The sequence below is a fragment of the Zootoca vivipara genome, chromosome 2, assembly GCF_963506605.1.
Source record: "Zootoca vivipara chromosome 2, rZooViv1.1, whole genome shotgun sequence".
In the NCBI taxonomy this organism is placed as follows: domain Eukaryota; kingdom Metazoa; phylum Chordata; class Lepidosauria; order Squamata; family Lacertidae; genus Zootoca; species Zootoca vivipara.
This window is the reverse complement of record NC_083277.1, coordinates 16,608,809-16,625,120: the sequence shown is the minus strand read 5'-3', so window position 1 is coordinate 16,625,120 and position 16,312 is coordinate 16,608,809. Positions and strand designations below refer to the sequence as shown.

Genomic DNA, 16,312 nt, shown 5'->3' with positions numbered 1-16,312 from the left:
TGGCTGCGGCTATTTGAGCTACTATAGTTTGTCACTTGTGTTGGCTATATTCATGCTATGCAAGCATTTGCACATTTTGCAGGGGAGTACATTAATTCATCTAGGTCTAATACAGAATTACTATGTACCATTCACAGCAGTTCCCAGCCAATACAGACAGCTAACCTACAGTCTAGGGCAGCGTTTCTCAACCGCTGTTCCGCCGCGAGACGCTGGCTGGTGTGCCACGACGTGCGGCGACAATAAGGGCGATTTGCATTGTCACGTGCCTGGCGGCCGCCAATACACAACGCTGACCCGCCGGAAAGCAATATTTGGCAAGTGTTTCTTACAGTCATAATTATAATATAGGGCGGCACAGAGTTAATTTTTTAAACTTTTTTAATGGTGGTGTGCCTCGTGATTTTTTTCACGGAACAAGTGTGCCGTGGCCCAAAAAAGGTTGAGAAACACTGGTCTAGGGCAGTTCATACATTATCTTGTGGTTAAAGTTTGGTTAAGGATTTACAGTATATAAAGCTGGTGGTCTGTGCCACTATAAAGTTAAAATTCTCTCAAGAACAAATGAATGCTGGAAATAATTAAGTGATATGTAAATATGTTCTTATTCTCCAACTTACTCTGCTTCCCCCTGACTAGCTAAACCACAAGTTAAACTCTTTAGGACACTGACATTCTGCTTCCAAACCTTGGAAAGCTTGACAACACCTCTCATTTTAAGCTTCAGGATGCCTTAGTGACATTTTTAAGCATCTTTTGCAATCATTAAGATTAACATTTTCTCTTTAGCAAAAAGAAAGCTGACATTCTTAAGACTATTTCACAGTACCACCTTCTGTGCTCACACAATTGTGACATGTGACACCATACCTCAATGAAGCCTCCCAAAGATTGTACTAGCTAATTTACTAATGTAAAATCTGCTGTGCCTGTACTCAATACAAAATCTACAATGTTGCTACAGGAAGCTGGAATGCCTGCCTTGTTTTTAGCTATAGTTGGAAAAACCCTATGTATGATAAAGAAATGTGTTGCAGAGAAATCGGAAATAGGTTTTTTATTTATAGCAGTGGTTTTCATCCAGTGTGCGGTGGCACCCTGGGGTGCCTTGAATGATGGTCAGGGGTATCGCAGGCAATACTGGCCTACCTCTGTCCCTTTCCTTCCCTCTGATGCCCTCTTGCATCTCTACCTCCCCCAAAGGTTGTCAAAGCTGTTTGTTGCAGCACCCCTGGCTACAATCACCCCAAGCGAATGGTGCCTCTGGGGCTGGCCAGGAGGCGCTTCCTAGACCCCTGTGGAGCAGTGTGAGGTGGCACCTCTTTAGAGACCAGGGACGGCAGCATCAGCTGCCTGGAGGACTCCCAAAGAGAGGGGAAGAGTTCAAAAAAGGGTGAGAGGCAGCCAGCTCTGCAGGCAAGAGGTGACATAACTGGGCTCCTGAGTCCCTCAGGGGCTCCGCAGAAAGAATGTTGTTGGTCAAGGGAGCCATGGACTCAACAAGATTGAAAACCTCTGATTTATAGTGTCAACTACTTCTCTGTTTCTCTTAAGCCAAGGGTGACTGAGCTGTGGCCTGCCAGGTGCTGTTGGACTCTCTTCCCATCAGCTCTAGCCAGCATGGCCAATGGTCAGGGATGATGGAAGTTGTGTCTAAGTTAGGTAACTGGCAGCTTATATTTATACTAATCACTTTTCTAGCCCAACAAAGGAATTGTCTTGATTAATACAATCATCCTTATAATGATTTTTAAGATGCAATACCGGTATAAAATCAACCATAAGTCTAAATTGGCGCTGGACAAAATTTTCATGCGGCTCTGTTTTCAGTGCAAAGAAGCTCTTGCGAAGACAAGCCACCCTTTATGAAAAATTGTTTGCACATTATATGCCTCGATTCCGTCCCTTCTCAGCAAGCACTTTGATCCATAGAGGCATTCCTCATTTCATGGCGATCTTTATAAAGTGCTGCTAAGAGAGGATGCACAGCACCAACCCCATCGCTGTGATTCGCCTCCTCCGCAGTGACCATCGGCATCTGAAAGACATCTGCATGTGCCCTGAAAGACTGCCAAAACAGGGACCGCCTTTTCATGCTGCTGAAAAGGGTGTTGCGAATCGGGGGCCTCTGTTCTGAATCAGTAGTTTAGGTGCAAGTTGTGCTTCCACGATGGACCCACTTTATTCGCCCAGACATATTTTCAACATAAACCTTTTATTATGTACAGATTAAATTACAACCATCTTTATACAGCGCTTGCTGGTGCAATTGACAGCATAGCCACATGGAAGGCAAAGCCCACGCTATTTATAGAGAGGCAACACCGATACACAATGAGCCACTAGTGGCATCGTGCCGGCCACACACAGATATTGTCAATGAGCTGAGAGACATGACTAGTGAGAGCGCTGGACTTCAGCTATCTCTACAACCTAGTGGTGCTTCCTGCTGCTTGCCAGCCAGAATTGATGACAGCAAGAGCAGCGACGGCTTCTGTTCTGACAGCCCCAGGCCCAACAACGAGGCTACGACAAGCTTTTTCAACTTGTTCAGGGGAGGCTGGGATGGCATGAGCTGCAAGGGGGGGAAAGGCAAGAATCAGGCTGGTGAGTATAAAACATCTTCGTCTCTAGAAGCAAGCAAAGTGAAGGGGTGGCAGGCGCGGGGAGGGAGATAGTGTTTTTCTACTCTCCCCTGCAGGTGGTATTCATGCACCAACACTCACCTTGCTTACCCTGTGACACTTAATCAACCCTTGTGAATCTAAGTAGAAAGTGGAATAGGCATCATAGGTCCTGGAGAGGAAATGTTTTTTTAAAAAAAAATTAGGCAAGATATCAGTTGGGTGACTTCTTCCAACAAATACAGCATGAAAATATACGTGTTTTGAATATATTACTGCATCTGAAAGGCTCAGCTCATGCTACCAGCCCTCAAACAGCACACAAATAAGCAGAATACACTATTTTCCTTAAGACTTTCCCATAGCTACTTAACCCTAGCCACAGCAAGCCAGTCTAAATACAGTGATACCTTGGTTCTCGAACGGCTTGCCTCCTGAACAAATCGGCTCCCGAACGCCACAAACCCAGAAGCAAGTGTTCCAGTTTGTGAACGTTTATCGGAAGCTGAACGTCCGACATGGCTTCCGCTTGAGTGCAGGAAGCTCCTGCAGCCAATCGGAAGCCACGCCTTGGTTTTCAAATGGTTTCGGGAGTCGAACGGACTCTCAGAATGGATTAAATTTGAGAATTAAGGTACCACTGTACAGTACAGTGCTTTCAGAAGACTAGCCCTGGTGTAAGAATTTCATTAAGACAGAGCAAGATGGTTCCCTTTTCACTTCCTCCACCACCACCACCCCCCGCAAAAAAAAGAACGATAGAAGCACATCAAAAGTTCTGATGCCAAGGGATCTGTCTGGGGCTGCTCAGCTCTAAAGAAACTGCTACCCCAAAGGAGATGTCTCACCTGTACAGCTCACTCTTATCCCTCTTGTAGAAGCGCAAAAGGAATACATGGAAAGGCAGCCCTTTAATCCGCCACCGGGCTTGGATGCTCCAGTTCTCAGGGTGCTGTGTCACCTTCAGCACCTCCATGTGCAGATTGGCAAAGTAGTTCCAAGCCAAGAAACGGCAGAAGGTCAGCGCCAGCTGGTACATGGTTCGGCCGCTGGTGATGGGAGGCAGAGAGGTGAAGAGAATGGAAAGGTCAGACGGGGATAGGAAATAAAGACACTCTTTCCCCCATCCTCACAGATAGGGAATGACCTAGTCCTCTCATCTCTACCGAGATAGATGATTCGCACTGCCATCTCAAGTAGAATGGCATATATTGAACTTCGTTCTCTGTTCATCCCTGCAGGTTTAGACAAATGCAGTACAGTTCCAGCCGGAACACCTGGGAAGCTGATTAAGAAGGTTCCCCCAACCATTCTTCCCTAAATAGATCAAGGGTAGGCAGCCTTTTGGGGGCCCATTTGTAAGCTGGAGAAACTGTCGTGAGCACTCCACACAAATCACCACCTTTTCAGCCAACTACAACGTAGGGCTTTTTTTCGAGCTTAATTTCAGGCATGGGAGAGGGCCCTATTAGAAATTCTCTGCGGACACTGGCAACCCCCGATAAGCTCACTCACTCACAGGCAAGTTGATACATCCCTTTCAGCCCCCGAGGACTACAACAAAGACTCACACATGAAACAGATCAAATGCCACAGTTAACTCATATAATCTTGCATTAAAAAAAATGCTTGTTGGGGGTGGGGGGAAAGAAGAGGAAACATACAAATTGTGCTACAAGTTAGTAAGTAATTCACAAATATTTGGGAATTAGACCCTTGAGCATATGATCCCCCTGCCACAGATCAGCTAGATGCTGAAGGCAACCAAGGGATTTCAGAGGATAACTGAAGTAGCAGCAATTGTTGGGGATGTTTCAGTAAGCTGAAGCAAGACTATCCAACCAATATCAGAGCACAGGGACGAGGGTTCAAAGCTCTTTCCTCATACAGTTGTTTCTTCCACCATGCTCTCAGCCAGAAGCAACACTTCACCGTACTTCAAGGGGCCCGTGCTAGAAGAGAGCCCTGTAAATCTTCGTTCCTCTACTTATGCTCACCTCGAATTCAACGGTAAGGTATTTGCCGAATGGCATAGGCACATGAGAGTCCATTTCAAAACATTCAGAGACTAAGACATGACTCCGGGAAGCCCAGCCTGAGCTCTTTATTGCTCTTGCTGTGTCTCTGCAGTGTGATGCCATCTGCCAAGCGCCACATCCAACGTGAACAGGACAGGGTATGTAATTAATAATAATAATAATAAATTTTTATTTATACCCCGCCCTCCCCAGTCAAAAACCGGGCTCAGGGCGGCTGACACCAACAGAACCACAATAAAACATAAAAACAATTAATTAAAATACAGATTAAAATACAGTATTAAAATTTAAAGTGCAGCCTCATTTCAAGTAGGCCATAAATCCAAGCCATGAGGGAGGAAAACACAGGGGTCAGGCTGAGTCTAACCCAAAGGCCAGGCGGAACAGCTCTGTCTTGCAGGCCCTGCGGAAAGATGACAAATCCCGCAGGGCCCTGGTCTCCTGGGAAAGAGCGTTCCACCAGGTTGGGGCCAGTACTGAAAAGGCCCTGGCTCTAGTAGAGGCCAATCTAGCCATCTTATGACTCGGGATCTCCAGAATATTATTATTTGTGGACCTTAAGGTCCTCCGCGGGGCATACCAGGAGAGGCGGTCCCGTAGGTACGAGGGTCCCAAGTCGCATAGGGCTTTAAAGGTCAAAACCAGCACCTTAAACCTGATCCTGTACTCCACCGGGAGCCAGTGCAGCTGGTAAAGCACTGGATGAATGTGATCCCGCGGCCGGGACCCTGTAAGGAGCCTCGCCGCGGCATTCTGCACCCGCTGGAGTTTCTGGGTCAGCTTTAAGGGCAACCCTGCGTAGAGCGAATTATAAGAAGACATTGACAAAGGAGATGCAATAGATGGGGAATTGTGAAAGAAACCTTGCCCTAAAGACAGGCTGATGAAAAGTGGGGTGGATTTTAATAAATAAAATTCAAAAGATGAAGTGGAGTGCCAGCTAGGGCATTGGGACTGGTGCCATTTTGGAAAGATTTGAGTAATGCCCACTGAATATAAAAGAAGAGGAGTTTGGATTTGATATCCCGCTTTATCACTACCCGAAGGAGTCTCAAAGCGGCTCACAATCTCCTTTCCCCTCCTCCCCCACAACAGACACCCTGTGAGGTGGGTGGGACTGAGAGACTTCAGAGAAGTGTGACTAGCCCAAGGTCACCCAGCAGCTGCATGTGGAGGAGCGGAGACGCGAACCTGGTTCCCCAGATTACGAGTCTACCGCTCTTTTTTTTTTTTTTAAATATTTTTATTAATTTTCCAATTAAAACCAATTATATCACATTCAATATTTCAAATTATACACATATATATATCAATCAAACCGAATGTTATGCCAAATCATCTAAAGAATTTTTTATTTGGGTTCCCATGCTTCAGGAAATTGGGAATTCCTCGCAACTGTCCACTGCCGTCTTTTTTCTAAAGTTCAAATCGTCCTCCAAGTTCATAATAATCCAGATCTTCCCCTTACAGTCACATAGATGTTTTCCACTTTCATCCGATTGTTTCCCAGCCGCTGAGATAAATATCAAACAATGTTTCACAGATGTTCTTTCTCCTGTGTGAGTTAATCAGTCCAGCCTCCCCATAAATCTTCTTAATGGAGCTCCTTGTTGCGTCGAAGCAGCCCGAAGCAGCGCCATCTCAAAAAGCTCAAATCACTTTCGCTTTCTCTCATAGCCATGAAGATTCACGATCATTATAGAATTTACAGCTTTTTCAGGCAGGAGACCCAAACATCAAACCATAAACTCTTGGTAAATTAATGGATCTCCTTGCCCTATAGCTGAACTTAGCTTCAGGTCGCTGCTCCAATTTAAAGTGCGTCACAACTCATAAATCCTCCGAGCGCGTCCAGAACTCCTTCCGCCCAACTAGGGGGAGGCTTTTCTCATCGGCAACTCCACATCTTTAAAAAAATATGCTCAGTAACAACAGTTATAAAGTTCAACTCACACAGTCTTTTGCTTCTCTTTCACTCCAAACAAGCCAGGACATCGCGTCCGGGAAGGTACGAGGCAACAATATGAAGGGGAAAAAAATAAAAACTCGCTTCCCTTATCGCTCCGTCCCCATCAATCCTTCTTCCAGATGCAGTACAATCTTTGACTCCTCTCCTTTCAGCAGCATAAATTTCTCAGCAGTAAACAGCGCTTCTTCCCCTCCTTCTGAAGTATGTCCATAGATTTAAGCCTAATTATCTTCTTTAACCATGGAAATCCCCGCCATGCAGATTAGCGTCCGGGAGTCCTGGCCCTCGTAAGTGCTCAGCCCAAGCTCCCCCCACTCCAAAAACAGTCGGAGTGGGTCTGGGGGCATCGCGGGCCAGCGGCCCCTCTCCGTAACCCCCGGAGAGGGTAGGGGGTTGCCATTTACTCCCCTAGCAACCGCCAAATTCCTTACGAAGGTCAGAGAGATGGAAAACAGGTCCGCCATTCCTGCAGGCGGAAACCGGAACCCTACGAGTCTACCGCTCTTAACCACTACACCACACATATAGCAAGCCACTTCTGCCAGTGATTCAGGCTGTCTAGGTCAAGACGGTCAGAAGGCTGCCATTATCTTTGGGATGCTTCCCACAGAGAGCCAGATAACTTCTGCTATGCAACCATTAGATCTTTAACTTACACAATGGATAGAAGGGACTGTTTTCTTTCATCTACTTTAAGCGTCTCACAGAGAGCAGATCATTCAGCTGGCAGGCATCCCCCCCCCCAATCCCTTCACTGTTCCTAGAACTGACCGTGTTCTCATATGCAGAATCTCATTGATGAACTCTACTTCCTGGGAGTAGATTCCATAGTCGTGGGTCTTCAAAAAGAAGTATGGTAACTGGAGGGGGAGGGGGAGAAGAGAAAACAAAAGCAATGAACTATGAAACATTCCCAGCCCAGATGCAGGCTTCCAGTGCTACCTTCAAAAAACTCCCCCCTGTCCTCAGCTTTCACATCTATAGTACATGGCAAACAGCTCTCTCTTCCTCAATTCAGATTGTGGGCTCTTTGGCCTAGGTTTGACCCAGGGGAGTGGGAACATATACTTGGTTAATTCCAAATTGAAACCTCAACTTTGTACGTGGAAATTTACATTTTAAAATCTGATATTCTGACTCAGCCTTCCATGCACAAATATAAAATAGAATTGGTATATACACTTTAGTAAGAAAGTGGGCCAGGATTCTGAGACTCATGCACATAACAAAACTTTTTCTGCATGGATACGTGATATTGTTACGTGCTGGATATTGATGCACCGAAGTCCCCTGGCTGTCATGAGTAGCTCCAGGAGGTGGTTGTAAGAGAAGGAGAACTCCAAGCTACTTCTTGTGTTTTTTGGATCCCTGCCTTGAACTCCCGCCTCATTACAAAATAGGCTTTTAGAAGTCAAATACTCAGGCCCTTGAAATATGAAATCCTACACTTAAATTTCAAGTTTTCAGTTCTCAGGGGTATTTATTTACTGCTATAATTTCTAGGCCCTCCAGGTTCTCAAGCAGGCAGAGGTTTTTCCCACTGCCTGTGACCTGTGATAGTGAGGCTTCCTCACTGAGGCTACTTCCACCCTACTCCTCACCCTTCCACCACTGCCAATAACACAGATAAACATGATGCTTGGAAGTCATCCAAGGGGATATGGGAAGATTCATGTGTTACTTCTCAATGTGGCAGGCACACATACCATACATTTAAAGCACATGACTCCCCCCTGCCCAATCCTGGGAACTGTAGTTGTTAAGGGTGCTTGTGAATTGTAGATCTGATGGGTGAACTACAGTTCCCAAGATTCTTGGGGGGCGGGACGGGAAGGAATGTGCTTCAAATGTCTGTTGTGTAAGCAGCCCAAGTCAGTTTTGCGTGATAAATTATTTGTGTCTTCTCATGAAGAGAAGACACTAGAACAAAGAAAGCACTGCAGACAAGGGTTGTGGCATAGAAGATTTCAGGTCTTAGTACACGAAACTAACTTATTCATGATATTCACCATGTAAAAATCACCTCAGGGTGACTTTATCTCATAAATTATTATTATTATTATTTATTGAATTTATATACCGCCCAATACCCTGAGGTCTCAGGGCAGTTCACAGAATAAAATCAAGATATAAAACCACAAAATACACAATAAAAATAAAAAAACAACCCAATAGCTCCTCCCCCCCAAAAAAACATTTTAAAAGGGCATAGGATGTAAATCAGATCAACCAAAGGCCTGGTTAAAAAGGAATGTTTTTGCCTGGAGCCTAAAGGTATATAATGAAGGTGCCAGGCGAACGACAGCATTCCACAAACGGGGAGCCACTGCAAAGAAGGCCCCGTCTCGTGTTGCCACCCTCCGGACCTCTTGAGTAGTAAAGCTGAACCTAACCTCAAAGTATGTTAATATGAGGAATCCAAAGGACAGCATAACAAGAAGGGGCCCTTAACTCCTGCCCAAGCCACACAGAACAGAACCCAGCCTGCCATGCCACTCCTTATTCCAATATCGAGTTCAGCATATACTAGCCTGCCTTTGGGAAGTCTTCCAGCCCTAGCAAAGCAAAACCGCTAAGCCCCATAACAGGACAAGATCCCCCATATATACCTCTTTCCGTAGTTTCTGATGCATGACTGCAAGATGCTCTTCCATGCTGGGGTCATCCCTTTCTGGAGAACTCACTGGGGAGGGAGTCCCGGTAGTAGCCCTGAAAGGTGCAAGGGGCCCCAGTGCTACCTCTGAAGCCTGGTAAGGCGATCGGTACTGCCAGCCGTGGAAAAGGCTGTGCAGAGAGTCTAAAGAGGCACCGTCCAGCCCTTCGCTCTCTTGCACCGCAATGTCATCCTCTTGCCTCCCATTCACCAGCGTGATGGCACCCTCCATGCCCTCTGGTGGGGAAAGCACAGCAGGGTGGGGAAGGACCCTAGTCTCTAGATAGCGCATCGGCGGGCAAAGGCTGGTCTTCAGTTTCGTACTGTTGATAATGGCAAAGTTGTCCCCAGGAGGTGCAGACAGGACGGTGGGAACTTCCGATGGGTTCTTGGGGAAGAGGGAGTGGAATGTCGGTCCTATGGAACCGGAAGAGACTAGCCCTGGAGGTAGTTTGTCCCATGAGCCATCCAGGTCCTAGAAGAAAAGAAGGTATTTGAGGACAATTAAAGCTAGGTAACCCAGCTGTCCCCCTGGAGCTCCTGATTAGTGAAAGAAGCTTGCAAAAGCACCTAACATATCCTCCTGAGCCATCCGACCTCACTTGACAAAATAACTAACATCCACAGGGGAAAAAAGAAAGATTGCTTCATCTGTGTTATGTATAAAATCACAATATTTGTTTGTTTTATTGAGAGTGAAATTGGGTTATAAACACAATTACGTCATACTGACATCCTGCTTTTTATTTCTCTTTATTAAATTTCTATACTGCCCTTCATGCGGGGGTCACAGGGAGATTTACAATATAAAAACACAAAAATACAAATCACAGTAACAAACAAAAACAATAAACCCCTACGCACAGTTTAAAACCCCACCAGGCCCTCAAAACAGTTTACAACAAGATGGGGGAAATTAATTGTATACTATTGTACGAAAGGCTAAGTAATACTCCAATAAATTTACACCATGGCATAGTACAAACAAAGAGGGGGTGAACAAAGGTCCATTTTTTCCACTGACACAATGGTGGAAATTGCTCCAATGACCAGAGAGAAAGCCTTTGATATTTGCAAAGCAGCTACTGATTGAGCTGGCAATCATGGAGGGCAGAACTCCTCTTCCCAAGTATTTAAAGGATGTACAGTAAGTCCGCAACTTACGCGGAGGTTACATTCTGGGGATCACATCTAAAGGCAAAATCACGTATAATCAAAACACATTGGGTGCAATGGCAGGTAGGATTACCGAAGTCTTTTTTCCCCAGACGCCCGCCCCCCTTTTTAATTGTTTTTAACTTTTTTTGCCAAGTACATAAAGCTGAATGCACACAAGTTAAACGTGCATAAGTTGTGGGCTTACGCTAGGCGATTGACTGACTGCCTCCCTCACACGTCTAACCTGAACGTAACCAAATGAGATGAACTCCAAGGATAATCACATGTTCATCAGAGCTTCTGCTGGAGAACCACAGCGAGTGACCACTGGGTGACAATACGATAGAGAAAAGTGAAACAATTTGCAATTGGCTTTGCTAATTTCAACAGTCTTGAAGGTTGGAACTCCATTTTGCTAAGTTACTTTGATAAGCAGGTGGGAGGCACTGGTGCACCAAGGCTTTCCTTTCTTATTTCTAAAAAGGCACATTAGGAAGTCCTACAGCCTCGATCTACAATGAACTAAAAAAAATGTTAAAATAAACCTTCCCCCCCCCCAAAACGGAAGCATTTTTGCTCGGGTTGATGGGAGAAGAAATTGCAAAAGTAGATCAAAGACTATTTATATATGATATCACTGCAACAAGAAGTTTGTTAGCCCAAAGGTGGAAATCACAAGAATTACCAATGCCTGAGGAGTTGCAGATGAAGATGATGGGCTGTGCAGAATTGGCCTAACTGACTGTGAGGATCCGGAACCAAGACGACCAGAAATTCCAAAGAGATTGGAGTAAATTTATTGAATATATGAAAGATCATTGCAAAAATGTGAAGACACTAGCAGGATTGACATGAATCCTGTAACATAACATAAAAATAGTATCTGACCTTGGATAATAAAAGGAATGGATATATGTTGAAGGACAGAAACTGGCAGCTATAATGTGCATACAATTTATTAGGAAATGGGAAACCAGTTGAAGGGAGGGAGGGAAGTCACGAGCTCGGCGGAGCAAATGAAATTGATTTGTTATTGTAATATTATATTTTATGTTGTGTTTTTATTTAAATAATAATAAAAATTATATTTAAAAAAGGCAAGTCCTACAGCCTCAGCCACCATTCTCCCCTTAAGGCCTCGGCTCTTTTTAAAAACCCATGTACACCGATAAATGGGAAGCGTGGCAAGATTTGACTTAAGACTGACAACTGCTAAGTTACTGGTTCTGGCACCAGACCTACCGTATATAAGAGTCTAAAGAGAACAGTCCCATATTCCTTTCCTCAATTCCTGCACCAGCCAGTTCCCATCTCCCAGGCTACCTTGGTATTCAGTGAGAACATAACTGTTTTAGATATTTCACATCCTCACACCAGCTCACATCAGTTAAGTGGCCATTTTTTGTGTTCAGCATTGTACAGAAACTGACACACAAGATAGTGCAAAGTAAAAATGCCTAGCAACAGTATCAGAGGCAGAACCTGGTATTTTGAAAATGTTAGTTTTCCAGTTGCCATAAATGCAGGGCAAAATCTGAAAATGGGTGGGTAGAGCTTAGTGAAGCTTCACAGACTAAGATGGTATCCAGTGATCGGTCAGTAAGCCCCACTTCAGCAATCTGCCCTTGCCTACAGATACTACAGTGGTACCTCGGGTTAAGAACTTAATTTGTTCTGGAGGTCCGTTCTTAACCTGAAACCATCCTGAAACCCTAAACGGCCTCGGTCCAGTATACCTGAAGGAGTGTCTCCACCCCCATCGTTCTGCCCAGACACTGAGGTCCAGCGCCAAGGGCCTTCTGGTGGTTCCCTCATTGCTAGAAGCAAAGCTACAGGGAACCAGGCAGAGGGCCTTCTTGGTAGTGGCACCCGCCCTGTGGAATGCCCTCCCATCAGAGGTCAAAAAGATAAACAACTACCTGACATTTAGAAAACACCTGAAGGCAGCCCTGTTACGGAAGTTTTAATGTGTGACATTTTAATGTATTTTAATCTTTGTTGGAAGCCGCCCAGAGTGGCTGGGGAAACCCAGCCAGATGGGCAGGGTATAAACAGAGCCTAGGGCTTGCTGATCAGAAGGTCGGCGGTTCGAATCCCTACAATGGGGTGAGCTCCCGTTGCTCAGTCCCAGCTCCTGCCAACCCAGCAGTTCGAAAGCACATCAAAGTGCAAATAGATAAATAGGTACCGCTCCAAGCGGGAAGGTAAACGGCGTTTCCGTGTGCTACTCTGGTTCGCCAGAAGCGGCTTTGTCATGCTGGCCACATGACCTGGAAGCTGTATGCTGGCTCCCTCAGCCAATAACACGAGATGAGCGCCGCAACCCCAGAGTCGGTCACGACTGGACCTAATGGTCAGGGGTCCCTTTACCTATTATTATTCTTAACCTGAGGTACCACTTTAGCTAATGGGGCCTCCTGCTGTCACTGCGCCATTTTTCCCGATTTGAATTATAAAATCGTTATTTTCTTGAGTGAAAATGAGAGTACCCCTAAACATTTTTTTAAGGGGGGGGAGCACTGGTCATATGTATGCAAATATAGAGTGCATGCGTATTGTGGCACTTTAAGAACCATGAAGACGCAAGTTTCCAGAGTACTGGGTCCCCTTCATCATGCACTCAAGCCCCCCCCCCAAGCCTGAGCACGAGGGAGGCACTAGCAACGATCCAGTTGCCAATCTCACCACCCGCGATCCTACCCAACCCGGCTCAGTGCTCAGCAAGTTGGCCCCATGGACCATGTGCCAAACACCCCACCCTAAAGCAGCCCTCCCTTCCGGGATTCCCATCATCAGCACTCATGAAAGAAGCAGGGCCGCCTGGCCACGCCCTGTTGGCACCCGGCCACGCCCCCTCGTCCACCCCGCCCTTCAGCCTCCCGCTCTCTCCTCGCTCGCTCACCTTCGGCCGTGCCCGGTAACAGCATCGTGCCGAGTCGCCATGGCCCAGCCGGAGCCTGCCGCCGCCGCTTCCTCCCCACCTCCAAGGGCACCGAGGCCCCAGGCGCCCGGCCATCGCCCGGCTCCGCTGGTACATAACGCGGACACAGGGCGGCTCCCCACCTCCAGCCCAACGCCTCTCGCCTCAGAAAGCGCCCGCTGCAGCCGGCGAAGTCACGGCGCCTGCGCCGGCAGGGGATCCTCCAAATGCGCAGGCGTAGTGCCGTAGTCTCCTTGGGCTGAAGGAGGAAGGCGTACGCAGGCGCCCTCTTGGCGGGCCCCCGACCCCGCTTTGAACTTTCCGCGAGCAAGCGAGAGCTCTTCGCCCACTGCGCTTGCGCAACGAGGGGTTATGGTTCTGCTGCAGGGAGACTTCCGGTTCTCTATCGCAGCTGACAGCATCCCCCATATGCGGGGGTCGAGAGTGCTAGAAATTCAGAGGGCCGACAGGATAGTCCTTCCCTCCCAGGATATTCCTTCCCATCCTCTCGCATCACACACAGCGCATGCACTGAGCACAGCCAGGACTCACTGGGCAGCTTTTGGGGGGGCGAGGGTCAACCCCCCTCCTCATAATAAATTGAATATATTTTGTTCCCCAAAGCTGCAACTGTCTCCCTCTTGCACTTATGTAGTCAAAACGATCAACGCTAGAATAACTTCACTTTTAGTTATGTAGGATAATTAAATGTAAAGCCCCAAACCCCACGTGGTTAGAGGCTCCTTTGCATGGAGGGGATTTGACATAACCATCCCCCTAACAACAAAGTGCTCCTGTGCATTTTTTAAATGTTTCGTGACAATTAGGGCAACAATTCCACAAAGTATTGCATAAAGATGCAACTTTCACTCTTTCATTACAGTCCTTTGAAAAAGCCATGTCCTCTACCCAGGAAAGAGAAAGAAACCTCATGCCCTCAAAAGATGATGTGATAGGAAGATAATAATACAGCCCTCTAAAAGGCTTAATGACAGGTAAAGACATAAGAGATCTCAAAAGCTGAGAGCCAATATTTATCGTAATAGGCTTCAATATCACAGCAACCCCCTTGGTGAATCCTTACACCCTTAACATGAAGTTGCTCAGTTCTAGTCTTAAAGCCCAGTCTTTTAGCTCACTTTTCCTACTTGTTGCTGTTGGTGAATGTTAATCTGGTTTTACCAGTTTATTACCAGTTGAGAGCTGGTCACACCAACACAGACCAGATTGCATCAATTGCTCCTTTTGAATGGCTCTCGCTTTCACAGTAAAATGGAAATTGTGCATTGCTCTATCTTCCAGCCTCCCTTTGTGATAACATCTTTCCCTCTGTATGCACACATAAAGTTAGGAACTATTTATGTGTCTGATGAGGTGGGTTCTCATCCACAAAACCTTACACCACAATATTATTTGAACCCTTTAAGGTGTCATCAGATTCGTGCTACAACAGACACAGCTCCACTTCTGTAATTTCCTCACAAAATGTTTGCTTCAGTTATGAGTGCGGCTATCAAACACGGCATGCGAACATAGAATTATACAGACTATTGATTTCAGTGAGTTTAGGTACACCCAGTACTTTTTTTCTGGGGGGGACGCAGGGGTACGCATACCCCTAAACATTTTTTAGGAAATAAGCACTGGGTACACCTAACAGCAGCTCCCTTTCCATTTTCTATCATGCATACATTCCCCCCCCCTTCTCCTTTGAAGCATTACACTGTTTCTTTAGGGAGTACAATATTGCCCAGTTAGTTAGCATTACAGTACTTTGATTCAGAAGTGAGTTTCCTAAAAAATAGTTCCTTGTAAGATTTTGAAAGATAAAGTTACACTGATTATCCGAACTTTCACTGTTGCCTTATTCTTCCCCAAATAAACAAAAAAATAAATGATTTCCTACTTTAAACCCTGCCTTATTCCAACAGCTAGAGAGCAGGCTCAACTGAAGGACACACACAAAAAAAACATTTTTGCAAGCTAGAGGAGTTACACTGATTTCAACACACTGGAACAAAAACGTACTTCTCATGTACTTGCAACTCTTTTGTCCTGCATATGGAAGCTTCTAATCTGAACAGGAAATGATGGCTGCAAGGAACTCTGCTTTTTCTCTATCTTGAGCCTGCTCAGACTTAAGTGCTAGAAAACTTTTCTGCATCTATGGTACAAGCAACCCAAATTGCACAAATAGGGAAAGAAAGCTGAAAGATGCAAATGCATCTTTGCACCAGCCCTGAGTGCTCACTGGAAGGACAGATCGTGAAGCTGAGGCTCCAATACTTTGGCCACCTCATGAGAAGAGAAGAATCCTTGGAAAAGACCTTGATGTTGGGAAAGATGGAGGGCACTAGGAGAAGGGGACAACAGAGGACGAGATGGTTGGACTGTGTTCTCGAGGCTACGAACATGAGTTTGACCAAACTGCGGGAGGCAGTGGAAGACAGGAGTGCCTGGCGTGCTCTGGTCCATGGGGTCACGAAGAGTCGGACACGACTAAACGACTAAACAACACAACAACAACCAGAACAATGACTGCAAAAGCTAATTCATGCATGTTTTCCAGGGGTCTGTGACTGCATCAAATGTGGAATTTATGCATGCTCTTCAATGCTATGCTAGCCTGAAGAGATACTTGCATGATCAACCCTCAACAACAGCAACAGCTTGATATGAAATAACCTGTTATACCTACATCTACATAAATTCTGTACAGGACACTCATAGCTTTTATGTTCTGTTAAATTCAATATTTAATGGCACATTCTGTATGATGGTACATGTGCAAATGACTGACATGAGGAGTTGACACTATCCAGTCTCTTAAGCTCAACACCCAGCGTTTTCATTAGATCATCTTATAAATTCTTCCTAATCCCCCAAGCGACCCAGTTAAGGTGATGCATAACTGTTAATGGTTGCGCTTCTATTTAAAATGTTTTTGAC

General features: G+C 45.8%; 1 protein-coding gene across 1 annotated transcript; it reads right to left on the bottom strand.

Annotated features, from left to right (window-relative positions):
* Positions 1–526: 526 nt before the first annotated feature.
* C2H6orf136 (chromosome 2 C6orf136 homolog) lies at positions 527–13,667 on the bottom strand. The gene is made up of 6 exons (XM_035107251.2): positions 13,346–13,667; positions 9,242–9,760; positions 7,404–7,492; positions 3,473–3,673; positions 2,727–2,796; positions 527–2,575 (listed from the first exon to the last, which is right to left on the bottom strand). The coding sequence occupies exons 1-6, from the start codon at positions 13,478–13,480 to the stop codon at positions 2,417–2,419; spliced, it is 1,173 nt and encodes a 390-aa protein (XP_034963142.1). The 5' UTR covers positions 13,481–13,667; the 3' UTR covers positions 527–2,416.
* Between the last annotated feature and the right edge of the window lie 2,645 nt (positions 13,668–16,312).

Coding starts and splice junctions, on each gene's coding strand:
- C2H6orf136 (XM_035107251.2), bottom strand. CDS start 13,480: ATGTACCAGCGGAGCCGGGCGATGGCCGGGCGCCTGGGGCCTCGGTGC. Junction 9,761..13,345: donor GTTACCGGGCACGGCCGAAG/GTGAGCGAGCGA, acceptor CTTTTCTTCTAG/GACCTGGATGGCTCATGGGA. Junction 7,493..9,241: donor ATCAGAAACTACGGAAAGAG/GTATATATGGGG, acceptor CTCCCCCTCCAG/TTACCATACTTCTTTTTGAA.